The 27836-nt window shown below is 49.7% G+C and overlaps 1 protein-coding gene across 1 annotated transcript; it reads right to left on the bottom strand.

The window, feature by feature from the left end:
• Positions 1 to 163: 163 nt before the first annotated feature.
• Positions 164 to 27776, bottom strand: RAB44 (RAB44, member RAS oncogene family; the record flags this gene model as incomplete). The annotated part of the gene is made up of 13 exons (XM_080807114.1): positions 164 to 797; positions 2368 to 2444; positions 3966 to 4067; positions 5181 to 5295; positions 6571 to 6652; positions 10039 to 11492; positions 12044 to 12258; positions 14126 to 14221; positions 14559 to 14649; positions 15318 to 15464; positions 16763 to 16937; positions 17899 to 18010; positions 27570 to 27776. 13 exons carry the CDS (start codon positions 27774 to 27776, stop codon positions 707 to 709), a joined length of 2964 nt encoding a protein of 987 aa, XP_080663240.1. The 3' UTR covers positions 164 to 706.
• Positions 27777 to 27836: the final 60 nt, after the last annotated feature.

Here is a 27836-nt window from a genome sequence, read left to right as displayed (position 1 = left end):
CAGGTCTTAGGGAAAGGGAGTGGGGTCGGTGCTCGGGGAGACAGGGGAAATGGGGCCTATAGGGGGCCATCAGAACACTGTTCTTCCCCAGGAATCGGATTCTGCTCGGAAGAACCTTGATGCTTGCAAACAGGTGGTGAGTGAGACAAGGTTCACAAGTTTCGGCAGGCACGAAAGAGTGGGACCGCTTTAATAAAGTGTTTTGTAATTAACAGGTTGTAGCAATTAGTAATCAGCTCCAAAGCAAGCTCCTCAAGAAGATTCTTTCCCTCCCCTTGACGTTTATTTTTATTTCGCATTCTATAAGGAATACCGAGGCACTGCAGAAGATCTAGAAATACAAATACATATCAGAAGGGCAATGACACCCCTACACATTCACCCTATAATTTTCCCCCACAGAGATGTGTGGCCAGTGATACGGTGTGTTTGCCTTAATTCATTTTTCTCGACTTTTCCATCCTTTTGAGAGTTTTAAGCACTACTGCCACGACCCAGCACCCCCTCAAATCCTTCTTCAGAGTGCTAAGGGCAGAGTTAGTGCAGCCCCTGCCCTGGGATCCAAGTCTTGACCTGAGGGGGTATTCCCTGAACTTCCTAGCTGGCCATCTCTGTCACTGCTGCATCCAGGCAAGGTGGGACAGGAGCTGGGGAGCAGGAAACCCCGGGGGTGGCCATCTCCCCCACCTCTGGCTGGGCCGGAGGGTCAGAAGCAGCAGCCAGCTCTCTTCTTTGGCCTTTTGGGGGTCACCTCCACAAGGGAGTCCTTCAGGCGGTCTTCCTGCATCTTGAGTGACCTGTATGGCGACACCACACATCAATCCTCTTCTCACCTTGAGGGGCAGCAGGGAGGGGCCCGTGGGTGCAGCTGGGGGACTGGGGGATTGCTCCCACCAGCTTCCTCTCTTCCCACTTGCCCTGATCCAGTGCTGCATCCCACACGGCACCCGAAAAACAGGGCCACGGAGACTTTGGCCTGTCACTTTCCTAGCCTTCTTTCCAGCCTCCTGTGTGCCGGCCACTGTGCAAGGGACTCTGAATAAGACAATGAGGCCAGCATGTCCTTGCCTTGAGAGGTGAGGCGACAGAGAGAGAAGGGGCCATCAGAACCCAGGAATGAAGAAGCACACACAGGGACGTGTCCTCGAAGTTTCTTGAAGGATTTAGGGAGGAAGGAGACAGTGTCAGAGCTGAGACCAAGCAGTGGATAAGGGTTCGCTAGCAGAAAAGGGGGGTGCATTCCTGGCAGAGGGCAAAGGCTCAGTGAGAAAGAGAGAGAGCTTGGAGGCTGGGGAAATAAAAGACGCTCATTCATTCATTCATGATAGATTTACTGAGTGTGGGCACTGCGCAGAATCACAAAGCCTAAAGGCTGGCCAGAAAGAAGCCTTGAGGCTATAGGGGTTCAGGCCCTGGGGGCCTGGAAGCCACATTCAGGAACTTGGGCTTTTGTCCTAAAGCAAAGGGAAACTGTCCAGCTGTTGTCCATCACAGGCTATCCTGTGATCAGGTGAGTGGTTTCCCAGACTCACCCTTGCTGCTTTGTCAGAGAAGGGGCTTCCAGATCATCTGATCTAGGGTCCCTTCCACCTTACTCATTTCCGTCTTTTTTTGGGCTCCCAGTATGTGCCAGGCCCTGGGTGTGGAGGGAGAGGGCTGGACAAAACAGACCCGGCTGGGCCCTCCTAGAGCCACAGCCCCCGGCAGGCAGCAGACAGCAGACAGCAACCAGAAACCAGACAGCTGCATGTATAATTACAATTTGTGCAGAGGGGCTTTGAAGGACACAAACAGGGGACAGGGATCCAGAAAAGTGGTGGGACGGAGAGTGGTCAGGGAGGGCCCCTCCGAGGGGCTGAAGCTGAGTGAGTGTGCATATGCACAAACGACCGGACCTCCAACCATGAGGGCCATTTCCAGGCATTTGGTTTTATTCTAAATCTGGTGGAACCTGGGACGCCTGGCTGGCTCAGTCGGAAGGGCCTCGACTGGCGATCTCGGGGTCATGAGTGCTAGCCCTGCATTGGGTGTAGAGACCACTTAAGTAAATAAATAAAAATAAAAACTTCTTAAAAAAATTAATAAATCTAGTGGAAGTTACGAGAAGGTGGAGAGCAGGAGGGGGACCCTTTCTGTCCCGCCGCACTGCGCAGATGAGAAAGCTGGTTGAAGCTTTCAGGAGGTGATACTGTCCTTGGGACGGTAGAACTCCACTCAGACTCTCCCCACAGTGCTCTCTCTCCTTCCCCAGAGGGTGAGCCCTGTGGCTTCACGGTGCTTCCTCAGAGCGGGCCTTCCCTTCCCCGCAGGAGGGCTCTGGAGGCTGCCCAGGGGACTCTGGGTGGGGAGCAGTGGGGTGGCACTCACCGGGCCAGGTTCACCACGGGCTCCAGGATGTTGTGACCCAGGGCGGCACTACACTCACCAAAGGAGACCCCCAGCTCCTGCAGACAGACAGGCGTGTGGGAGCCCACTGAGCGTCCCAGCGGCAGCCCCCCACCACCCCCAGCCCTCAGACGGAGCCCCGCCCAATGCGCCCCTCCGCGGGAGGCCAGCCCCGCCCCCCACCCCCAGCCCGGCTGGCCACCTGTCAAACATGCCACCCCAGAGGCTTTCCACAGCCCCCTCTCAGAGTGACGGTGGAAAGCCTGTCCCTGGGGACATTTTAAACTATTAGGTTTTTTTGGGGGGGGGTTGTTTGTTTTGTTTTGTTTTGTTTTTTAATTTCGAAAATACTCAACTGGCGAGGGGGATGTAATATTGGAACATAGAGCATTCAGAAAGTGTTAAGAGCAAAATATAAACCCCTCCTATTAGCGTTTGATATATATTTCCATTCTGTTTCACAGAACCCATTTCCTGGGGGTGAGTGGGCTCCAGGTGTTTGTGCTTTTGGGTTAAAGCCCAGGAACCTGGGGTTCAGGCAGTCCCCAGTGGAAAATCAGCGACCTCGCGGGGTTCAACCCCACCTAAACATGGACTGGCAGCTGCTCTTCTGACTTCATGTTTCATTGTAAGCATTTCCTCCACGCCCTCAAATATTTTTTCGGACAGGATTCTTGAAGGCAAATGCAAGCCTCTCACATGAACCTCCACAGCTTAACCACCAACTGCTGCCAAATGTTTGTTATAAATAACACTGTAAAGAACATCCTTCTGGAAACATGCTTGATTATACATTATACGCAGGCATCCATTATGCTGTTCTCTTAGGGATTATTACTTCTGATTCTTTCCTTAGGATAAATTGCTAGAGGAGGAATTACTATGTCAAAGAGATGAGCCACTACATTTAAGGGGGAAAAAAATCCCACCAACCAAGGAGCCACGATGATGAGAAAGGAGAGGAGAAGGGGCAAGATACACAGTATGGAAATGCCAAGAGGGGTTGTGGCAGAGGGGTGGGGTAAGGACTGGGTTCTTTTTTCCTTTCTTATTATTCTACAGAGTTTCTGGAATGTGGTCAACTTCTATTCATAAATAAATAGCATCCACTGTCTGCCCCAGTGGATGGGGCAGCCCCACTGGTGGGGCTTTTGATGCAATCTTGTCAGGGAAGAATTTGGGTCCCAAGATAGAATAAATTAGAAGGAATGTGATGTTAATTAGAGACCGGAGAGAAAATGAAGATTTGATTGGGAATTTTAAGTGAAGCTTTTAAAACCTTTTTTTACTCTGAAGATATTTTTATATAGGTCAGAATGTTGTGTGGGCATCTGCTAATTCAATGTGAGGCCAATGTCATGCCCGCCAGGACAGCCTCATGTTTGGGTCTGAGATCAGGGAGAGAGGGAGGCAGAGGTGGCCAGGCTGCTGTGCCCTCTGACCTGGCCTTTGGCAGGGAGGGGCAGGAATGGAGAGTGGATCCTTCTCAGTTGCCCAGGCAAGGGGAACCGGTTCACTACCCTCCAGGGAGGGGTCCACCCAGTCCAGGCTGGGTGGGGGGCTGATGTCCAGGTGCTCACCTGGGCCAGTTGCTGTCCGGCCTCGATGGGCACCTGCCGCTCCTCCTCGCAATCCATCTTGTTTCCCAGGAGAAGGATGACCACCCCGTCAGGCCCTGATTCCTGCATATAGAACACACGCCCTCAGCCACACATGTTGAGGGCCTGCTCTGCTGTGCCAGGCCCTGGGCTGGATTTAGCCCTGCCCTCCAGGAAGCTGACAGGGTACACATCCCTCCGCCACCTTTCCATGTCACCCTCACTCCACACCCTTTCCCCACCCATGACTTTTTCCCTTCAAGCTACAGTAAGGCTGCCCCTCCTTTCTGCTTGCAAACATGTCACCCATTTTCCAAGGCCAGCCTCAAAGGTACCTCCCCCAGGAAGCCTTCCAGGATTGTTCCTGCCCATGTTCCTCTCTTCTTGCCTGTGCTGAACAGCCCAGTGCTTGATTACACAGGCTGGCTTGGCTCGTTTCCTAATTGTTTCATGGCAATGACAGTGACTATTACTACTAGCTTCTGTTTACTGAGTGCTTACTGTATACCCAGTGTTGTTCTCAAGACAATTTTATCAGTTAATCCTAACAACTGTAGGAGAGAAGTTGGAAAATTGAAGTTCAGAGATGTTAAGTTGCTTGTCCAAGATGATAGAGCTGGGGCAGGGGAGTTGGGATTCAAACCTAGGTCCTGTCAGACCCAGAGCCCAGGATCCTTCAGTAGCTTCTGCTTTTGCTCTCTTCAACTAGACTAGAAACTTCCACAGAGAAGACAACATGCTTTTCTTCATACCCCTCTGCTGTGCTAGTACATACTGTAGAATTTCAGTATATGTTATTGAATATTCGGTATATATATCAATTAAGTACATGAGGGAAAGAACTAGAGATGTGCAGACAGAGGAATTGTCACCTAAAGTGGTACTAGACATACATTATCCCCAGGTGTTAAGAAGACATCACCAAGCTGCTGTATACAGGAAAGAAATGTTCAGAGGATAGAGGAAGTAGTTTGTTTTGGAGGCTGTACTTTGCGGTTGTGGTTTCTTCCTATGACTATGCTCCCAGCTCATCCTGCCACACATGCCCTCAGTGGGTCACATCACCCACGTGTCTGTCATGTCATTTGTAATCCTGGGAAAAAAGGGGGCGAGGGCAAGGGTACAAGTTCCTTCTTGACTCCACAAACCAGGGCCAACCCCAACAGCCGTCTGCAGGTAGCCAAGATGGCTGCTTACCCGGAGACATTCCAGCCAGTAGCGCACGTGGGCAAAGCTCTCCTGGGAGGTGATGTCATACATGAGGACCACTCCATCTGCCTTGCGGAGCAGCTGCCGAGTCATGCTGTGGTACCTGCCCAGACAGTCTGCCTGAGGCTATGCCTGGTGGGTGGATCCCTAGCCCTGGTCTCTCCGGGGCCTCAGCTACTTCATCTGCAAAGTGGGAGGCTTAACCTTTCCTGCCTCTAATTGCTGCCCACGTAGAGTGTGCAGACGTTTTCCTTCTCGCAGTATGATTGTTGAATAGGTAACTGTTCTCATGGCTTGAATTTCAAAAGGTACCCAAGAGTACCCAGTGAAAATTCTGGTGTCCCTCCCCCCGCACCCCCCACCATCCCCACCACTCAGTACCCCCCTCCCCAGAGGCAGCCCAGTGATACCAGTTTGCAGAGGAAATTTATGAATATACATAAATGTATGTATGCATCCGTGCACACCATATACATACACATATCCACACACAGACCCTTTCCTCTCATTAAACACAAATACAGTGTAAAACACTCACTGTATCATTAATATTCAGTAATCTGCACTTTGCCTTTTCCAGTTAATAAAACGTCTTGGAGGGGCCCTTGGGTGGCTCCGTTGGTTAAGTGGCTGCCTTAGGCTCAGGTAATGATACTGGAGTCCCGGGATTGAACCCCATGTGGGGCTCTGTGCTCAGCAGGGAGCCTGCTTCTCCCTCTCCCTCTGCCCCTCCCCACTCATGCTCTCTCTTTCCCTTTCTCTCTCTCAAATAAATAAATAAAACCTTTCAAAAAAACCCCAAAACAAAATGTCTTGGAGGGGTTTCCCTGTTGGTACATAGAGAGAGGCCACAGTCTTTCTTTGTGACTTCCTAATATTCTACGGATTGCACAGCTAGACCCTGACTCGGCGGGTCTTCCCGGCCTCCTGTTTAGACCGTTCCTGGTGCCACAACATAAAACCACGCTACTGTGGCCATGTTGCTCTTATGGTCATGGATGAGTTTATCAGAATGAATTTTTGGAAGTAGAACTGCCGAGTCAAAGAAAAGGTGCCTTGTACATTTTGACCACTACTGCCTCGCTAGAAAGGGGTAGGCCAGCATTTTGGAAGGATAGGAGATCGGGCAGTTGTCCCCTGAGGGCCACGTGGGGATGCTAGGCCAAGGGGCCTCTGGCTCTCCTGCCCCCTTGGTCCGCCCGCTGGAGCTCGACTCCTTGCTGCCTCCCTGAACTCCTCAGTCCTTAGGGGGCGGATGCCTTTTGGGCCCTTGGTTGTCTCTTGCCTATGCTGGAGTCTTCAGGGTCAGGGCTGCCCTCCATCCCTCTGCGCCTCCGGTTCAGCCTGGGGGCCCAGCACTGGGGATGGTACCCGTTACCTCTCCTGGCCAGCTGTGTCCCAGAGCTGCAGCACGAAGCATTTGTTGTCCACCAGCAGAGTTTTGACCCGAAAATCCACTCCTAGGACACAGAGAGGGGCATCAGGCCTGCTTCTAAGTTCTCAACCAGGACTTCCAGCCCAAACCTGCCCCAGGATGTACCCGTCCCCGACACCAGCCCCTCTGGCTGCTGGGCTTCCTTCCTCTTGGCTCTCCAAATCCCATCCATACTCAAGAGCCCATATCCTCCAAGAGGCCTGTCCTGACCCCCTAGCCTGTGGGGTTCACGGTCCCTGCAGCACTCCCACCCCCTCACAGTCAGTGCCAATTTGAGGCACCTTGCATTTTTTTGACCTCTGGGAACATAGCTGTCTTCCCAACTGCACAGCAATGGTTATTCCTCAGGTCACTCTGGACAACCAGTGTCATTATTTTATTTTTATAAATGTCACTATTTTATTTTTATAATACTCCCTGTTTCATTCCTGATTATGGCCTGGGTCTTCCCCTTGCAACCAGACAGCAGGGTAGAAACAGGCAGCCTGGGAGGGTGGGGAGAGCACTGGCTTCAGGGATGACCGATGGCGCTGGGAGCTGTCCACCCACTGCTGCTGTACCAGCTGTGTGACCTCAGGCAGGTTGCTTTACCTCTCTGAGCCTCCCCTCCTCATTCGCAAAGTGACAATATAAAAAAGACCAGGGTCATGAGTTCAAGCCCCACATTGGGGTAGAGCTTATTTTCAAATTAATAAAATAAATTTAAGAACTATTTATAAGAAAAAAAAGAATAAAATAAAAAGAACCACATTGCAGGGGAGGACTGAATGACCCATGTTTGAGGTTTGGCTTGGGGGGGGGCGGTTCTCTGGAGGTGATCCTTTTATCCTTATTCTCTTCTCCCTGAGCCACAGCCCTTCAAGGTTCACAGCCCCCCACCCCGCCGTGGTCATGCTTCCAGACCCTTCCTGTCCCTGGAAATAGGAAGGTAATAGTGAAATCCCAGGAGGGCTTAGAAGCTTTGGGGGTGCACCTTCCCTACAACCCCCAAGGAATTTAGGCAGAATAGGGAGTGATGGAGAACTTCTTCCCCATCCCCACTCCCTTTCCTAAGGGAGCCCTGAGGCAGCAGAGCCCACGGCAGGCCCCAGAGCAGCTTGGGGGAAAGGGGTGCCTCCTCATACCAGCCCTGAGCTGGTAGAGACCTTTCTACCTGCTGTGGCCCCTGGCGGTGGTTGAAACCTTGCCCCACCCCCCATGCCTTCCACAGGAAGTGGCAGCGTGGGCACCTGACTTGGCAAAATGGTGAAGCAGAAGTTTGCCTGTAGCATCCGTTTCCCTTTATTGCCCTCTTTCCTGAACGTCTTAGGAAGCCCAGGGTCTGCAGGAACCAGAGATTATCTGACCCAGACCCCCTGCCCCATAATATCCAGCCTCGGCTTAACTCCCTACCGTGTAGTGTATGAAGGACTCTAACAAGTACGCCTTGCCTTTCCTAACTCTGCCATTACTCCCACTGCCATTACCGTCCCACCTCCCTGCTCACCCCCTCCCCAATCCAGCCACGTGGCCCCTGTGCTGTCCCCAAAACATGTTAGAACTTAACCACGCAAATCGCTAAGAATATAACAGTCATCTCCTCCTCAAGGAATCTGCTAGCGTACACGAGCTGCCCTCAGGAGACGGTCATGCTGAACTCAACACAGGCTAACTCTTCTGGGGTGAGGCATGTGCCCTGAAAGCAGGAGACCCTGGGTCTGAACTTTGCACCCGAGTGAGGGCAGGACCCTTAACCATGTCCTCAATGATCTGTTTCCCTCATCTGTAAAATGGGGATATGGAAAAGCCTGGCCAAAAATTCACCTTCAGCTGTAACTCAGTTGTTTCTGGCTCTGGTCCTCCACCCAGCCCCATTCTCGAATGCCAGCAGGCTGGAGTTCTTATCTTCTGAGAGAGGGGGTGGGAATGGAGGCGGTGAGGCCAATCGTGGAAATGTTCTCCACTGGGGAAGCCAGAATCCACCCCATTAATAATGAAGCCCAATGGACGATAGCCACCCGGAGGCGCCAAACCGCAGCTGGCACCAGGACAGATGTGGCTCACCACCACCCTCAACACCACCCCGCCTCCGGCAGCCCATCCTGGAGACGCCCAGCTGGTCAGCAGGGCGAGCAGGCTTGTCCCGTCTTTTTGCAATTACACAACCTGTGTTTTTCTTGATTGAATTTTGTGGAACCTTCTTATCACATAATAATGGGGGCAGGTCAGTTATCTAAGGAGGGCTTTTGTAAGGAAGGAAGCTTGAAGATGCTTTGGTGCGCTGTAGGTGGTCAGTAAACAGGACCTTCAGTGATGCATAATGGTGGCCTTGCAGAGCCTTTGACCCTGCCCGACAGCAGACTAGGCCTGCTATGGGTTCTCGTTCCCCAGGACACTGAATTTTTACTGGTTCCCCAGGTGAGGATTCTTTGAGAAAAATCGGAGAACCCATCTTGGAGCCGTCTTGCTTGAAGACAGTCATTTATCCACGGGGCTGGCCCTGGTCTCCAGTCGGCATGCACCCTGAGGACACAAACACACGGATCCCCCCACCCACCTGTGCCTAAGCGAGCCCCTTTTCATTCCCGAGCTTGCATTTCTGCGGCTCTGCACATTGCCAAGTGGTCACAGATCCCAACGTTTGTAGGGAGAGGAGTCTTTGTGTTTGGTGACATCTCACTGGCACAGGCCACTGAATTAGACACGATCAAATATTTACTTATAATGATAGCAATAAAAATAATATTTATTGAGCCGGTGCCACATGCCAGATATTATTCTAAAAGCTTGACATGTAGTAACTGACTCATCCTTACAACTATTCTAGGAAGCCAGTGCTCTTGTCCCTCTCATGCAGGTGAGGGTTTGGGAGCTCAGAGGGGTTAATAATCAGCCCAAGTTCATCCTGCTAGTCAATGGCAGAGATGGGATTTGAACTCAGGTGTCTGAGTTCCTAACTCACCATACTCTAAAAATACATTCTGTGTAAGTTACTCAGTCTGCCTGCGGCAGCTTCCTGCCCCAGCTTGGCGGACAGGGCTGGGAAGCAAAGAGGCCTGAGGGGAATCGTGGACAAAGGCAAGTAACGTGGACCCTGCGGTGGCCTGCCCACAAGCCACGTGGGTGGGGACTTGCTTGTTTTCGCCAGCAACCAGCTCTGGCACCTAAATTGCAGGGTGCTTTGTTGATGGGGCACATTATAAGCTAATCAGATCAATGCAGCAAGCAAATTACCTATAATTAGAGATAATTAGTAAAATAGTAAGATTATGCCCATATAAAATAAAGTCTAATGCAGGGCCTATGGCCAGGACAGAATCTGCAGCTTCTCTGGGGGGAGATGGCTCTCTGTGGCCCCCCCTCCGGCTCCTTGGCACCGGGACCCTGGGTCTCCCCTCCCTCCACAGCCTTCCTTCCCAGGTGGGACCTTACCCACGGTGGCAGTCAGTCCGGTGGCAAAAGAGTTCTGGTGCAACAGGTGCAGGAAGGATGTTTTGCCCACATTTGAGTCTCCCAGGAAGATGACATGGAAGAGGTAATCAGGGTCAGCAGGAGGCTCACTGCCAATGGCAGGCCCTGGGGGTGAGGTCGGCACAGCCCCCCTGGAGTCAGTTCCTGGGTCTGGAGGCCTGTTCTCCGCCGTCGGCTGCATGGACCGAAGGGAGCCTTGTTCTTCTGCATGAGCAATTGCAGGTGAGGTCATGGGTTGGGTTTCCAGCTCAGCCATGGTTGGGGGGCTCTGCGTGTGCTCCTGGGGTCCTGCTCCACCCCTAGGCTGAGCCTCTTCCTGGGGAGTGTCCTGGGGAGGTGGCTGTGTTCTATGAGCTTCTGCTTCAGCCTCAGCCCATGATATGTCATACGGGAGAGGAGCAGGCCCATGATCTCGCTCGGAGAGTTCTGGATGTCCAGCTTTCAGACCATGGGCCTCACTTGATTCCTCTGGACGGAGGTCTGGCCCTCCTTGGCCCACTTGTTTCCTTTCTTCCACCCTGGGCTCTTCTTCTAGATGCTTGTGGGAAAGGGTAGGCAGCCCATCTGGACCAGGGGCCTGGCCATGAGCTTCTCTTGGCGTCCCCTCCTGCACGCCAGGGTCCAGCTGGGCCCACTCTGGTCCCTCTGCAGGAGGCTGACCTCCAGGCTCCAGATTCCGGGAGGGCCCAGCCACCCCTGGCATGAGGGCCCTGGTTCCTGGCGACCCCAGTCCTGGCTCAGAGCCGGGGCCGTGTGGATCCTCACAGAGGGCCTTGCTCTGCCTAGGCGACTTGTCTGGGACAGGCTCAGACCCAGGGGTCTTGTCATCTGGGTGTGAGGCCTGGAGCTGTTCTCTGGACCCAGCTGGGGCCTGGGGATGGGGGGAGGTCACGTGGGGAGGGGGTGCATCCTCCAAAGGAACAAGCACTTTGAGGGCAGCCGCCACCAGGCTCCCTGACTCTCTAGTTGGGGCACCTGGGAAGCTCCAGTGGGAGGGGGCCTCGCCAGGCCCTGACTCCTCCTCAGGTTCCAGGCTCTGAGGCTGGACAGGTTGCCCTGGGCTGCTCTCCTGCTCATCCAGGCCCACTCCTTTCCCTTCCTCGGCCCTGGAGGGCATCCCAGTGGGGGTCCTTGGAGCACTGTCCCGATCTGAAGGTGTCTCCTGACCAAGCAGCAAAGCGTGTGGCTCTGAGATGGAGATCTGCCTGACTACTCGGGGTGTTTGGGGGCCTGAGGGCGTCCTCGGGGTTGGAGGCGGGCTCCAGGAGAGCTGCAAGGCTCTGTGCGAGGAGGTGTTGAAGTCTTTCAGGAGCTGGTCCCAGTTATCCTCCTCCCCAAACAGTTTGGGCAGGGGAGCCTCTTCAGAGGAGACTGTCTGGACGTCTGGAGCCTTCTCGTCTCCTGTTCTGGGGACACTAGGAAGGGTTTAGGAAGTGAAGGTCAAGGGAATTTCTCCCCATCGATAACACCCCACAGCTGACCCCATCCCCCAGTCTTTGCTCAGGCAGTCCTTCTCACCCTGCATGCACCCCCAATCCTCCCCCTTCATCCAATCCTGCCATCTTTCAGGACCTATATGAAGCCTCACCTCCTCCAGGAAGCCTTCCCTGACCATTCTGGTTCATCCCACTCCTCTGAGCTGTAACAGGTAGAGTGAGGGCCTGCCTGGGATCCATTGCTACACTAGCCCCTGCACATGCGCATGTGCGCGCGCGCGCGCGCGCGCGTGTGTGTGTGTGTGTGTGTGTGTGTTTGAATCCCAAATGTGTGACCTTGGGCACATGACGACCTTTCCCCCCTCTCTGTGCCTTAGTTTCCTTGTCTGAGAAGTGGCCCTGATCATGTCAGCCTGGCAGGACTGTAGTGAGGTTTAAGGAGGGAAACTCTAGGTGTGTTCTGGGTCCTGACCAGAGCCTCAGAGAACTCAAAGCCTCCCTCCTCCCTTTCGGGAAGCCCTGGTCCCTACCTTAGTCCGGGGGTGGCAGTTCCTTGCCTTGGTTCCTCCTCCACCTGCCAGGACGCGTGGCCCCTGGTGGCACTCAAATGGCCCCTGGTCACCCGCAGCTGTCCCTGCACCTCCTCCAGCCGTCCGGCAAGGTCTCGCTCAGCCTCCCGCAGCTGCTGGTTCTCTGAGCTGGCCTCCCGGTGGGTGCTGCTGAGGCGGTTCAGCTGGGCCTCCAGCTGAGGGAGAGGGGAGCGTGAGGGGGAGGGAAGCCCAGATGCCCTCCAGGGCAACCAGCCCCCAAAGGCCACCATGGGGCCTCAACTCCAGGCTCCTGGAGACCCAGCTTCAACAAAGCATTGTTGGGGGGGGTTACCCCTTGTGGCCTAATTAGCTCCGTTAGCTCCCATCCGGGAGAAACATTTGAATGGAAGGAACTGAGTCAGACACACAGACATCCAGCCCCACAAGGGCCCCACAGGTAGATGGGATCACACCCTCCTCTGCTCAGAGCTCTGCAAAGAGCTCTGAGGGCTCATCTTGGAACCCCATCTGGTCCACAGGCACAGGACTCAGAGACAGAGCATGGCTTGAACACTCAGAAGGGAAGGTAAAGCCTCACAGTGGCATCCAGCGCCCTGTTCAGTCCTTCCCACCCCAGGAGGTGTCTCTGCCTTCCTCTCCCACTCCGCTCCCCTCCTTCCATCTGCTCCAGCCCACGAGTCTCCTCGTTGCTCCTGGAACTTTCATGGCACACACCCACCTCAGGGCCTTTGCACTCACTGTTCTTTACGCCCGGACTGCCCTTCCCCAGGTATCACATAGCCCACCCCTCGTCTCCTTCAGGCCTTTACTTCAATGTCAGCAACTCAGTGAGGCCTTCTTGGACTCCCCTGTCAAAACCCTCTACCACCTGCCCTGCTTCCCTTCATTCTCCTTAGCGTCTTCACTCGCCAGCATGTTCTAGATTTTACTCGCTTACTTTGTTTATCATCCATCTTCCTGACTAAGGCTATAACTCTGTGGGCCGGGGTTTGTGTCATGTTCCTCAGGACCTAGAAGAGTGCCAGGCACTAGTAGGCACGCTCTTCATAATCACTGGGCGAAGGAATGAATAACTTCAGGAGAGAGGCTTCATGTCTGCGGGGACAGAACAAAATGGCCCCATGTAGAAAGTCCAGTTTCCTCCCTTGGCTGATGGGGCCAGCCTCCATTTCTGAGGAGGAGCTGTGGCAAAGGCATCTGGAAATCAGCCCGTGATGGGAAGCTGTGACCTGTGACAGAGCCTGGCAAGGCAATGGTGGAAAAGGCTCCGGGCACCTTCTCCAGTGCTGAAGGAAAGCCGATTGCCTTGGTTCCATCAGATGGTGATTTTACTAAGGTCAGTGGTCTGGGAGTTGAGAAAGGAAGAGATGGCAGGGTCTCAGACCCAAAGACTTAGCCACAATGCCAACTGGCAGTGACTATGGGCTACAAGATCTGGGGTTTCGGGGCAATAGGGAGCTTGGTCAAATTCAGAGACAGTACAAAGTGTGATGCATAAAGCACCTACTGTGTGCCAGGCGCCATGCTAGGCCCTCAAACAGGGTATCTCTAGTCGTTCCAGCAGCCTTCTAGGGCAAGTGTTCTGATCTCCAATTCTCTGATGAGGAAACTAAGGCTCAAAGACCTTAAAAACCTGCCCCAGGTCACTCAGTTGACAGTGGAGACAAGAGCTGACCATCACCTTCACCCTAAGCCTCTCCGACCCTGGGACCTCACATTGGCCCAGTGCCTTTCTGTTTCCAAGTGCTTTCCCCTTTATTAGCTCATTTGACACAACTAGCCTAGAAGAGGCTATAGATGTAGCTCATCCCATTTTACAGATAGAGAAACTTAGGACAAGACAAGCCAAGTTATTGCCTCAGATCTGCATGGCTCTTAATTGGAACAGCAGGGATTTGAACCTGGACCTTTCCAGTGGCCCCTCTGCACTACATCGCCTCATCTCAGGGAAGGGGGCTACTCTCCTATGGGAGTCCATCCGTCCCCCCAGAATTCTCAGAAGATGGGTGTCAGACTGTGACTCCTCAGAGACTGGGCTCCCAGGCAAGCGCTGTCACTCACCTCCCTCTGGCCTTCTGTCAGCCGTTGAAATTCACGCTCCTTGGCCTCCAAGACCTCCTGCATCTGGGAGCTGAAGGCCAGGCCCCGGGAGTCGCTCTGGGGAGCAGAGAGGTTTTAGCCCCCGCGTTCCTGCGTCTGAGTCCCAGCAGAGCCAAGCCAGCCCTCCCCACACTCCACCTCCACCCAGGCCTGGGGTCTGGGGTCCAGGATGTCCCGGCGAGGCTGGATCTCAGGACCACTTCCCTGATGCAGGCCGAGATGTGGCAACACAGTGGAGGCCTAGAGAGTGAGACCTGGCCCAGCTGGTCGGCGGGGAGACAACCCACTCCCAGCAGCCTCCTGCTGCCCCACACTGGCCAGTGTCCAGCCCCACTACTCAGCCAGCAGAGGAGCCCAGGGCCAGGGGAGGGTCGGGCTGCTGGTGGGGGGTCACCTCAGCCTGCAGCTGCTGCTGCTCCTGGCGGATCTGCTGTTCCATCTCCTCATAGAGCTGCTGGACCTCTCGATGGTGGTCAGAGTCCCGCCTGGAAGGGGTGGGGGAGGGGGGGCCGGGGGGCCGGTGAGCATCTGGGGACCCTGCTGCTGGCAGGGGTGATCTGGGCCTGGGTTTGGGGTCCATCCCGCTGCTCACTTCACTCTGCCAATGGTCACCCTGTCACCCTGAGAACGGTTATCCCAATAACAGCCCCTGACTCATACCCCCTTGACATTGGTCACCAGGATCCCACCATGCTGACTCCTGTAACCATCACCAAGACATTTGTTCCCCTGGCCCCTGTCACATGGTCCCCTTTGCCCCATCACTCTGTCCCTACTTCCCGCTGTCTCCATCCCCCAACCCCTAAAACAGACCCTCCCCCCTGGGGCAGTGCTCTGTCCACGCCCAACCCAGGGTCACCAGGTGCATTGTAATCTACATGAGCAGTGCCCCCTGGGGTGGGTGCCCTGTGCGGAGATACACTTGCCATTCCCACTGCCACTCAAGGCCTAGCTCTGTCCTCCTCCACAGGTCTCCTAAGCCATCCCTCCTTCCAGCTCAGCCCTGCCAACCAGCTCCCCAGGTCTGCCTCGGACCCCTGGGCTCCAGGCTTCTGGAGCTGAGGGAATTCCATTCATGCTCAGCTAAAAGGTAAGCAGCACATACTCCATGCCAGACATCAGGTGCCCCCGCTCCCGGCCTGGCCCCACTCACTTCTTTAGGGTCAGCTCCAGAAACTCCTTGTCAGCCCGTGCCTCCTGCAGGCGGCCGCTCATCCTGGCCAGAAAGCCCTCCAGGTTGCCTGCCAGCTGGGGCTCCTCCTGCCGCAGCTTCCTCCACAGCTGCCAGAGCTCTGTCTGCCTGGGGAAGGGGGACAGCCAGACCCGAATACGAGGTGGGCCCCAGAAGCAGGGCAGAGAGCCCTTCTCCACTTTCATGGCAACACTCTGAGAGACATGGGCACCTGGGCCACAAAAATCTGTTTATACCCTACAAGGTGCAGCTCGAGTCGTCACCCCCTCCAGGAACCTTTCCCAGATGTACCCTCTCCCTTCTTGAACCCCCACAGCACTTTGTTGCTCCATGATGTGGTGATGAATTATGCCAGGGGGAAGGGGGAAGGATTGGGAGCCTGACAGCCCAGGACTGCCATTGGCCTTCTCTCTTCTCCCACTCTGTTGCTGTGTGACTTCTGGCAACTCCCGTGCCCTCTCTGGGCTACTTTGTACAGTGGGGAGGCGGACACCTGCCGGGCGAGGTAAGTTCGCTTGAGAATGAGCCACGCCCAGTGACGGCCCCAGCCTGGGATCTGGCACAAGGCTGACTTTCAATTACTGTTGCTTTCGCTTGGATTTAATTAAGTCATGAAGACAGATGCCAGAGAGCTGAGCCAGGGCCTAGCTGCCAAGTGGGTAAGTGACTCCCCACCACACCTGCCCCTCCATCCTGTCCCCTCAGTCCCAGCAGGCGTGCCCTACAACAAACACCTGGCCCCACCCTCTGAGAGCTTGTCCCCACAGAGCCTGTAGGTACACAGGCAAGGGTGAGCCCCTTGCTGGCTCTAAGAGACCCAGGGGAGTCTGGGGGGTATGGGAGGAGAGGCAGAGTTCCCCCTTCTCTGGGCATGAGTGAACCCCATGAGCCCAGAGCCTGAGACAGCTTGGAGGAAATGCCCTCCCCTCCTCCAAACCTGCCCAACCCAGGGCATTGCTCTACCTGAATCACTCCATCTTTTTTGGTTAAGAAAGGTACCCTAGGGCAGTCGTGTTTTTAAGAATATGAGTACCTTTGGGAGGCTGATACCCCAACCCGCTAATTCTGGGGAGCAATCATATAGGGCAGGAGGGACGGGGGAGGGGGGAGAGCGAGTAAGGGCAGAAGGGCCTCCTGGAGAGCAGACACTCTCCACACAGGCTCCATTTGATCTCATGATTGTCCCTATGATCGCACTGCAGCTGGAAGACAGATGTCAAAGGTTAGGCCACTTGCCCACGGTCACACAGCTAACACGTGGCCAAACTGGGGTGTGCTCCCAGCTTTCTTCGGCAGCCTCCCACCTGGGCACGGTGTCCAGGCGATTCCTCCACCCCACTGCCCACCCCATGGCCCGCCCCTGCCCTCCCACCCCCACACCCCTCCATTCACAGTGCTGGCCTTACTCGGGAAGTAAGTGGCCTGCCCCCAGCTGCTGGATGAAGGCAAAGAATGCCTCCTTCTCCTCCGGGTCAGCCTCCTCCAGCCCTGGGAAGCTGGCGGCTGCGGATTCTCTCTTGGAGGACAGTGGTCTCTTTCTGTGGAGCCTGTGGGTGCTCAGGCTGGAGCCAAAGATGTTCTCTGTGGGACAGAGGGGACAAAAGGCAGCAGAGTGGGGTTGGCTTGGCTGCCTGATCTCCGATTTTGCCCAGCTTTGACCCTTGGGGAAATAATTCTGTGTTGGTCACATAGATAGAGGACCATGTTCATACATTCATCCTATCGTCCCTGGGAATCTACTCAAGGTAGACATTCTGCCTATTTTGTGAGCTGCAAGTGCAGATTCCTGGCCTCCCTCTCCGTTGTCCCCCAAACTTTTGGAGACTCGGCAGACCCGAGAACTCTGGATGGCTTGGCAGTTTGAGCCTGAGCTGTACTTTGCAGGGCCTTGGCAAGGACATCGCACCTTCCCCGAATTGAGATCAGTGGAAATATTGTGCCCTGCTGACCTTGGTCTTTTTAGGTCCTTTGGGGCCTGTGTTGAGAAGCAGGTATTGGAGTAGCCCTGCCCAAAGTGGGGCATACGGCCTGGGAAGCCCCTAACCACTATATATCACCCTTTGCTCCTTCCTGGGGCCTGGAATTCCCTTCACCAAAGCCAGACCTTTCTCAGGCAGAAACAAAGCATGTGGGCTTGCTTAAGCTCTTGCTCAAGGGAGAATTTTGTTGGGGAGAAGACAAGTGAGGCATCAGAAAGTAAGCCTGGAGGCCTCCTTGGAGGAAGGGGATGCTAATAGGACCCACGTCTGCCCCACCCCCCAGCCAATGAACTGCTCTTGCTCATTGGAAAAGAAGTAAGTGGGTTACCTGGGCTAGAGTCGTAAGGCCCAGCCTGGTCTTAAACCAACTGCCTGCCAACACAGGCTTAGATTCTCATCACCAGTATGAACCATACCACCTCCATGCCCTGAACAGCTCTTGGGGGTGTTGTGGAGGTCCCCTGTTACATTTCCTGTCAGCCCAGCCTCCCTGAGCCAGGCATGCTACATGCGATGCCTGGCTGTGCAGCAAGTTCCCAGAGGCCCTCCCAGGACAGACATACTGAGTCCAGAGCTGAATTCTTCCAGGGAGAGGCGTCCCTTCTGCTCCACATCCACCCAGTCAAAGATCATTTCCAGCTCCTCCTCACTGCCCAGGAAGCTGAACTTGGCTGCCTGCAAGGAAGAGGTAAATTGGCACTATTCCCACTGGGAAAGACCCTGGGAGTCATCTTCCAAAAAAGAGAGGGGTTCAGACACTCCTACCTCCCCTCTCCCCAGTTTTGGAGTCCCAGCCCCAAGCTGACCCAGGACCTACACCGGAGGCTCCGGAACCCTACCCAAGATGGCCCTCTCAACAAGGTCCCGAACTCCCTCCATGCCTTTCCCCTTTCTCCATCCAACACCGGAACTTACCTGTTCTGAGTCTCATCCCTTTAGGATCCTAATAAAGGACAGTAGCTAATCCTCCCCAGAATGTGTTTATTGGTATCCCTCCAAAATTATCTGAAATTTGAAAATAAGTCCAAAAGGTGGACAGCACGTTCCTTCAGCATTCCACAGGGACAAAGGCCATCCACGCATCTCCTGGACCATAGGAATGTGCTTCATTTCATCCCCTGGGACACACTGGAAGTCCCAGACTAAATGAAGTCACCTATTAACTTGTAGATTTTGTCCAGGAGAGATGTAAATAATTTTTGTCTACTGGAACAGATAACCTGTAGATTTATGGCCTGTTGTACATTAACAAGCTTTGAAAACTCTAACTCAGCAATCTTGTTCTAAACACTTCTTTGATATCCAGTTGTGTTTTTTGTTAACGCTCTTTCAACCATTCATGGCATCTCATTAATTAATGAGCTAGATAAAATCTTTGAGTGGGATTTATTTTATTTTTGCCCAAGGGTCATGATTTTGTCTCCTTTTTTTTTTTTAAAGATTTTTTTTATTTATTTGACAGACAGAGATCACAAGTAGGCAGAGAGGCAGGCAGAGAGAGAGGGGGAAGCAGGCTCTCTGCTGAGCAGAGAGCCCTATGTGGGGCTCAATCCCACGACCCTGGGATCATGACCCGAGCCGAAGGCTGAGGCTTTAACCCACTGAGCCACCCAGGCACCCCTGATTTTATCTTCTTGAAAATTATACTTTAAGAGTTTTGGTGGGGCGCCTGGGTGGCTCAGTCGGTGAAGCATCAGCCTTCTGCTCAGGTCATGATCCCGGGGTCCTGGGATCAAGCCCTGCCTTGGGCCCCCTGCTGAGCAGGGAGTTTGCTTCTTCCTCTCCCTCTGACCCTCTCCCCTGCTCCTGCTCTCACTGGTGCTCTCTCCTTCTGTCAAATAAATAAATAAAATCTTTTTAAAAAGAGTTTTTGGGGCGCCTGTGTGGCTCAATCGGTTAAGCAGCTGCCTTCAGCTCAGGTCATGATCCCAGGATCCTGGGATCGAGCCCCACGTCAGGCTTCCTGCTCAGCAGAAAGCCTGCTTCTCCCTCTCCCTCTGCCTTCCTCTCTGCCTACTTGTGCTCTCTCTCTCTCTATCTCTCTGTCAAATAAACAAAATCTTTAAAAAAAAATAGATAAACAAATCTTTAAAAAAAGAAAAGACTCTTGGAGTTTCCATAGAGATGCCCCACTAAACTCTGCCTTCCTCTCTGCCTACTTGTGTTCTCTCTCTATCTATCTCTCAAATAAACAAAATCTTTTTAAAAAAATAGATAAACAAATCTTTAAAAAAAAATCTTGGAGGTTCCATGGAGATGCCCCACTAAACTCTACCTTCCTCTCTGCCTACTTGTGCTCTCTCTCTCTACCTCTCAAATAAACAAAATCTTAAAAAAAATAGATAAACAAAATGTTTAAAAAAAAAAGAGTTTTGGAGGTTCCATAGAGATGCCCCACTAGACTCAGCCATCAGAACCAAATAACATAGATGCTGAAGAAGGGCCCCTCGTGGGCTTCAGGAAACCCAAGACCTTCCTCCCTTGGCTCTTGGGGAGATTCCCATGTGTGACAGAACTTTAGGTTTGCTGTTTCTTTTGTTGTTGTTGTCTGCCTTTTTTTTCCTTGCTGATACTGTGTTTTCATTTTTGGTGACAGTAATGATGGGGAATTCAACTTTATGGACTGGCTGTTGGTGATCCTTGTGGGATGCACGATAGAGACCTAACGTCTTTTGGTTGAGAAGCAACAGAAACTCTGATTTGCTGATCTTTGTTTTGTTTAAATGGTTGTGCAAGGCAAAGCAGAGACTCATGACTCAAGGAGATATTTGCACACCCAAGTTCATAGCAGCAGTATTCACAGTAGCCAAATGATGAAAGCAACCTGAATGTCCACTGAAAGATGAACGGAAAAACAAAATGTGGTCTACACATACAGTGGAATATTTTTCAGCCTTAAAAAGGAAGGAAATTCTGACCCCTCACTTAGGTGAGGGACTAAAGTGGTCAAATTCAGAGACAGAAAGGAGAATGGGGGTCTCTGGGGAATGGGGAGAAAGGAGAATGGGAGTTGGTGTTTAATTGGGACAGAGATGGGGAAGATGAAGAAGATCTGGAAATCGTGGTGGTGATGCTTTCACAATATTGTAAAATATACCTAATGTCTCTGAACTCTACACATAAAAATGCTTAAAATGGCAAATTTTGTGTTATGTATGTTTTATGACAATTTTTAAAAGATTTTATTTATTTATTTATTTATTTATTTATTTGAGACAGGAGGGGGGAAGAGCACAAGCCGGGGGTAGGGGCAGAGGTAGAGGGGTAAGCAGACTCCCTGCTGAGCAGGGAGCCTGATGCGGGGTTCGATCCTGGAACCCTGGAATCATGACCACAGCTGAAGGCAGATGCTTAAGTGACTGAACCACCCAGGTGCCCCTTTTATGACAATTTTTAAAAAACTTGTGCAAAGGATATGTGTGACTGTAAAATGTTGTGTTATGTCTGTTTGTGAGCTTGGCTAAGTCTACTAAAATGCTTGAATGACACAGATAGTGTTCACTTGTATCCCATCTCTTTCTGTGAAATAGAGGTTGGTTACTTTGTTTGAAAGTTACAATCACTACAGATGTTTGAGACTATACTAGGACCAACAGGGACAGAGAGATACAGCAAGGAAAATGGGATAAATTTTGACTTTCCAAAGAATAAGGAGGTGGTTTTGTCTTAAGCGTCTGATTGTTCCAGAACCTGAAAAGGGATGAAAATGCAAATCTGAATTGGATAGAGACCGTTGTGGAGGGTTTGCTGAAAGGGAATCTTAGTTGCCTTGATTTATAAGACCTAAATCTGAAAATAAGCTGTGAAACATGTTAACATTTTACCAAGTGCCAAATTTGGCTCAGCTTTGATGGTTTTAAATAATTTTTTTAATTGTGAAAGTTTTACTACCACGTGTTATATTAATGCAAAACTAGATTTCAGCTCTATCTCTATTAAAATGATAAATTGGTCATAGAGCTCTTAGCAAGAGTTAAAAAGAAACTACTATTTATCTTCTGTAAATTGCCTGCCCAAATAAATGATTCCCTATATCAACAGAGTAAATTTCTCTACTTTATTCTGGCTTGATCATGTTTTCAAGTAAAAAAAAAAAAAGAAAAGAAAAAATTGAAGTCACCTCTCTTAAAAAAGAGCTAAATATTCTTGTAATCATGTTACCTTCTTTGATGTTTATCTCAAAATATTTTATTTTATTGTCGTTTTGATTCAACAGGTAGCCAAGTATTATTTCTCAGATTCCTATGATCCTATCTTAATCCAGTGGCCAAAATGTTCTCTGATAGCTCTTCTGATTTTGCCTTCCCAATATAAGATCCTAAATCTAGAAAAAAAAATTAGGATATCCTCTGTATCTATTAAATACTTCACCACTTATAAGAGCAGGATGGGCAATAAATAACAAGTGGTGGTGAGGATGTGGAGAAAAGGGAACACTCATGCTCCGTTGGTGGGAATGTAAACTGGTGCAGTCACTCTGGAAAACAGTATGGCGGTTGCTCGAAAAATTAAAAATAGTTCTACCCTCGGGAATCCAGCAACCCCACTCCTAAATATTTACCCGAAGATAACAAAAACGCTAATAAGAAAAGATATCTGTACTGCCATGTTCACTGCAGCATTATTTACAATAATAGCTAAAGCACAGAAAGAACCTAAATGTTCATAGAAGGATGAATGGATAAAGATATGGCATATATATAGGATGGAACCTTACTCAGCCTATAAAAGAATGAAATTTTACCATTTGCAACAACATGGATGGACCTTGAGGGCACTGTACTAAGTGAATTATACCAGACAGAAAAAGATAAATACTGAATGAACTCACTTATATGTGGAATCTAAAACCACCTAACCAAACAAGCAACCAACCAACCAATAAACCGAAGAACAGAGCTCATGAATACAGAGAACACACTGGGCAATCCCTGAGGCAGGGATGGGCGGGGGTTGTCAAAAAAAGTACAATTTCCAGTTATAAAATGAATATGTCATGGGAATGTAATGTACAGCATGGTGACAATAGTTAATAATACTGAATTGCATCTTTGAAGTAGGAGAGTAGATCTTGAAAGCTTTCATCAAAAGAAAAGAAATTTTGTAACTGTATGGTGAAGGCTGTTAACTAGACTTATTGTGGTGATCGTTTTGCAGCAGGGACAGATATCAAATCATGACACTGTATACCTAAAGCTAATATAATATTATATCAATTATGCCGCACTAAAAAATATGTGAAAAAATAATTTTCAAAAATTATAAGGAAATTCTTCAAATCCCCAATGCTGAAATATTTCTAATGTTCTTTCGGGTAATATAGATAACTTACAAAGTATTTTAAAAGCTCATTAAGTTTGATTAATATGATAAAAGGGTTAAATAATGTGTTATGTTTAACACCTGCTCCTAAAAGATAATGAGCTGATTATTATCGCTAAAGATAAATCTTGCTGTATTTGTTGCATGTAGATGAAAATAAAAAGTGAGGGTTTAACCTGTAACAAAATCTAATGTTATATATGGCTTGGGTTAGGAGGGTGGAGGTTAAATTTATATGTATATTCACACACACACACACACGCACACATATACATACATATATATAAAAAATATATATATAAAGTATATATATGTACTTTTTAAAAAAGATTTTATTTATTTATTTGATAAATAGAAATCACAAGTAGGCAGAGAGGCAGACAGAGAGAGAGAGGAGGAAGCAGGCTCCCCGATGAGCAGAGAGCCCGATGCAGGGCTCGATCCCAGGACACTGAGATCATGATCTGAGCCGAAGGCAGAGGCTTTAACCCACTGAGCCACCCAGGCACCCCTATATATATACTTTTAAATATATATACTTTAAAAATAAATATAAACTTTAATAAAATAAAATAAATTTAATAGATAAAAATTAAAATTAAAAAAATTTAACCTCATATATTTTTACATATGTATAAATACATATGATATATATGGTTTGGGTCAAAAAAAAAACCATCATGGGAAGAACTGTCAAATCAGAAGAGATGTTCAGGCTTTCCTAGGCTAAGTTTCCGTAGATAAAATGCAATTCACATAAATGTTTCAGAAACTGCATGCTTTATGGGAAGGTCTGGCGTTTGCTCAGTGTGTTTGCTGATCCATGATATGTGCTCATCTTCAGGGGAAACACTAATCAAACCCTACGAAATAGTTTTGTGCTGTATCCCAACAGAGAACTTCACTCTCTTCCACTCTGATATTATTAGCGATGTAATAAATAACCACAGCTTTTCAGTCTCATTAGCAAAAATGTTTCCTACCCTGGAAGGACTATGAACATTTAGGTTCTTTCTGTGCTTTAGCTATTATTGTAAATAATGCTGCAGTGAACATGGCAGTACAGATATCTTTTCTTATTAGAGTTTTTGTTATCTTCGGGTAAATATTTAGGAGTGGGGTTGCTGGATTCCCGAGGGTAGAACTATTTTTAATTTTTCGAGCAACCGCCATACTGTTTTCCAGAGTGACTGCACCAGTTTACATTCCCACCAACGGAGCATGAGTGTTCCCTTTTCTCCACATCCTCACCACCAACACTCATTATTTCTCCTTTCCTACGTTGGCCTGAAGTCTCAGTTGAGAGCTGCAGGCCACCAGGGATAGACCCAGCACCTTGTGGAAAAGGACTGGACCCAGTTCTGTGAGCTACTGATGCTTCCCTTGGATACAAGGATTCTGAGCTGATGTTAGCGGACCTTCAGCCAAGCTGGCAGACTGACAATTTCCAGGACTTTTGAGTCCAGAGACGGCCAGCTCATTCATTATCCAGCAGAATAGGAATGAATGACATAGAACTGAATGAATGGTTCAAGGAAATGGAGTTGTGGTTATTTGTCGGGGATAGAACTGGTACCATTAAAAAAAAAAAAAAAGAACTGATACTATTTTTTATTATTCTACCTTTATGGATCTAAGAGGAAGTTTTTTCTCTGTCTTCTTGAGCCATCTCTAACCTTCAGTTTGGTAGATGATTGCTTTTGTAAACTGAAGTTAAACATTGTAAATGTTATCTGAATCTCACTGACCCACTCGATTCAGAAAGTGACACTTCCTGGACCTCCTGACTTTCCATGGCGATTGAGTTATTGATTCAGGGGAATCTGTCCACCTTTTTTGCTGGGATATAGTTGGATGAATCAATTGTGTAACTAGAGTATCACATTGAAGAATGATTCTCATTTAATCAGATGTGACAAATCCTTTGTAAGGAACAGCCACGGAGCCAATGTGTGTAAAACCCTCCCGGCAGGGTTGATGGTTTTAAATAAGTTTTTATTTATCCCAGCAGCCTGGCCCAAAAGGCTGGGAAATAAGTATAAAATTGACAAGGAAGGCTGCTTCCAGGCAGGAAGAGAGACCTTAGAAAAATTGGGACTCTCAAGAAGAAAGGAAACCCCTTGCATTTATAGGGGCTACAGGTGAAAGTTGAAGAGAGAGTCTTCGGTTTAGTTTCCTGGCCTGCGGATAGAAATAGGGTGGCCAGCTTGACCCAGTCTGCCCCAGATGTTCCCAGTTTTAACACTGAAAGTCCCACATCCCAGGCATCCCTCCAGCCCTAGGCAAACTGCAACAGACAGTCACTCTAGGTAGAAGAGCAAATAGCAGAGGTTTTTAAGCTAAGATTCTGTATGAAAACTTAGGGACAGAAGCTAAAATGACTTCATACTTTCAAAGTCTAGATTTGTAGAGCAAGCTCAAGGATGCTGAGCTGATGGAAATAGGGGGAATGAGAATAGGCTTTTTTATATCAGGAGATTATTTATCATTACAGAAAACTACCTGAATAATTGGAAACCGGGAAACTGGGCCAAAAGGTAGAGAGCATGTCCTTTCAAGCATTGTCTAGACTAGAGGAATGCACTCAGTCCATCTCATTGTTTATCTTTAATTAAAAGTCCCAGACTTGCTGAAGTTACTTGTTAACTTGCAGATTTTTGCCTGGGAGAGATGAAAATAATTTTTGTCTAGGACAACAGATAACCCCAAAGATTTATGGCCTGTTGGACATCAGCCATGTTAAAAATTGAACTCAGCAATCTTATCCTAACAATCTCCTGTCAAATTGCCTTTAAATACTGTAGCCTAGTTTCTCACACGCTAGTTTTTTGGGCCTGTTGTAACATCTTATTGGTTCCTTCGTTAATTAGTAATAAAAATTAATTAGATAAGACCTTTGGTAAGTGTTAATGTTATACTTACTTGATTTTATATTTACTTTTTTACCCTTTTGAAAATTATATATAAGAATGCCTGCAGGGTTCAGTTGGCTAAGTGTCTGCCTTCAGCTCAGGTCACGATCTCAGAGTCCTGGGATCCAGTCCCCACATTTGTCTCCTCACTCAGCAGGCAATCTGCTTCTGCCTCAGCCTGCCGCTCCCTCTGCTCAAGGGAGTTGGTGAAGGCCCCTCTGAGAAAGTCATTCTTTTCTATTTATTTATTTATTTTAAAGTAATCTCTATGCCCAACATAGGACTTGAACTCATGACCCCTGAAATCAAGAGGCACATGCTCCACTGTCAGGCACCCCTGAAAATTCTATTTCAACAACATCCATTGGTTCCTTGTTGTGGCCCCGAGGACAGACCACAGGAAAGCTCAGTTCTGATGGGGGCAGGACAAAGTCTGGAGCATGGAGCAGTATCCAGAGGAGACGGTAGGCCCAGGAAAACTCCAGCAACCCACATAGACCCTTTTGCAGAGAATGAGGAAAAACCAAAGAAAAATTGGTCAGTGTTGGTCTGGGTCAGAGCCTAAGACTCCTTATAGGGACCAACCATGGCTGGTCTTGTCATTGATGTTTCTAGTCATTGACATGGTTTGATTTCCAGGACTCTGCTCCCCAGGATAAACTTCCCTGCTCCATAGGCCTAGAATTGTATCACTTGCAAGTTCCTCCTTTGGCTTGAAGTCCTTTCCTTTGTTAAAATGCAAATGTTTCTGAAAGAGCGGAACACATACTGCCTTATCAGCCATTTACACATTAGTATAAACAAATTCCTCAACTTATCTGAGGGCAAATTTTATGACATTTATTGATTTGCCTCAGAAAACATGTGTGCTTGTCATTTAACACAGAGAATATTCCTTTGCAGAGAAGCATAAACACCCAGTATGCAAACTATGCTTTTTGCCCACTGATCTTTATATTTTTTTAAATTAATTAATTATTTGGGTGTTGTTGTTTTCAGAGAGGGAGAGAGAATGAGGGGGAGCAGAGAAAAAGAGGGAGAGAGAATTTTAAGCAGGCTCCATGCTCAGCACAGAGCCCAATATGGGGTTTGATCTCACAACCCTGAGGTCATGACCTGAGCTGAAACCAAGTCAGGTGCTTAACCAACTGAGCCACTCTGGTGCCCCTAATTAATTAAATTTTAATTGAAGTATCATTGACACACAGTGTTACATTAGTTCCAGGTGTACAACATAGTAATCTGACAAGTCTGTATGTTACATTGTGCTCACAAGTGTAGCTCCCACCATACAACACTGCTACAGTACCCTTGACTATATTCTTTGTACTGTACCTTCCATCCCCATGACTTACTCATTCCATGACTAAAAGTCTGTGTCCCCCACTTCACCTATTTTGCCTGTCCTTCCACCCACCTTCCTCAGGCAACCACTTGTTCTCTGCATTTATGGGTCTGTTTCTGCCTTTGGTTTGTTCATTTGTTTTTTGATTCTGCATCTGAGTGAAATCATATAGCACTGACTTTCTCTGACTCATTTCACATAGCATAATACCCTCTAGGTCCATCCATGTTGTCACAAAATAGAAGATCTCATTCTTTTTTGTGGCGAGGAATATTCCATTGTGTATATATGCCACATCTTCCTTATTCATTTATGTACCAACAGACACTATGTTGCTTCCATATCTTGGCTATTGTAAATAACACAGCAAGGAACATAGGGCTGCATATACCTTTTTGAATTAGTGTTTTTGTTTCCTTTGGGTACATCCCAGTATGGTATTTCTATTTCAGATTTTCTGAGGAACCTCTATGCTTTTGCCACAATGGCTGTACCAGTCTGCATTCCCACGAACGGTGCATGAGAGTTCCTCTTTGAGAGCAAATTTTGGTTGGGAGAAAGGGGGAAGAGCAGGCCTCCCCTGCTTTATGGGATAGGAAGTCTCAGGAGGCCACCAAAAAGGGATTCAGGGGATGAGCTGGGGACTCGGACTCACCGCCAGGTCCTCACGGGTGACGAAGCCCCTCTCCTTGGCCCCGCAGTCCTGGAAGAAACGCTGCAGCTCAGCGGCCGCCAGGGAGGACGAGGACTCCGGTTCTGGGGCCATGGGGGCATCCTGGCCGTCAGCTGGTTCTCGCGTCTGCCGTCGGCGGCTGGAGCCCAGCTTGCGGCCCTTCCGGGGCACTCTCTGTCCACTCTCCATGCTCTTTGGGCCTGGGGACAGAGGAATAGTGAGGGGTTGTGGGGTGCTGCACACAGTCAC

This window comes from Martes martes (assembly GCF_963455335.1).
Source record: "Martes martes genome assembly, chromosome: 6".
Lineage (NCBI taxonomy): Eukaryota > Metazoa > Chordata > Mammalia > Carnivora > Mustelidae > Martes > Martes martes.
This window is presented reverse-complemented; position numbering and strand designations above follow the sequence as displayed.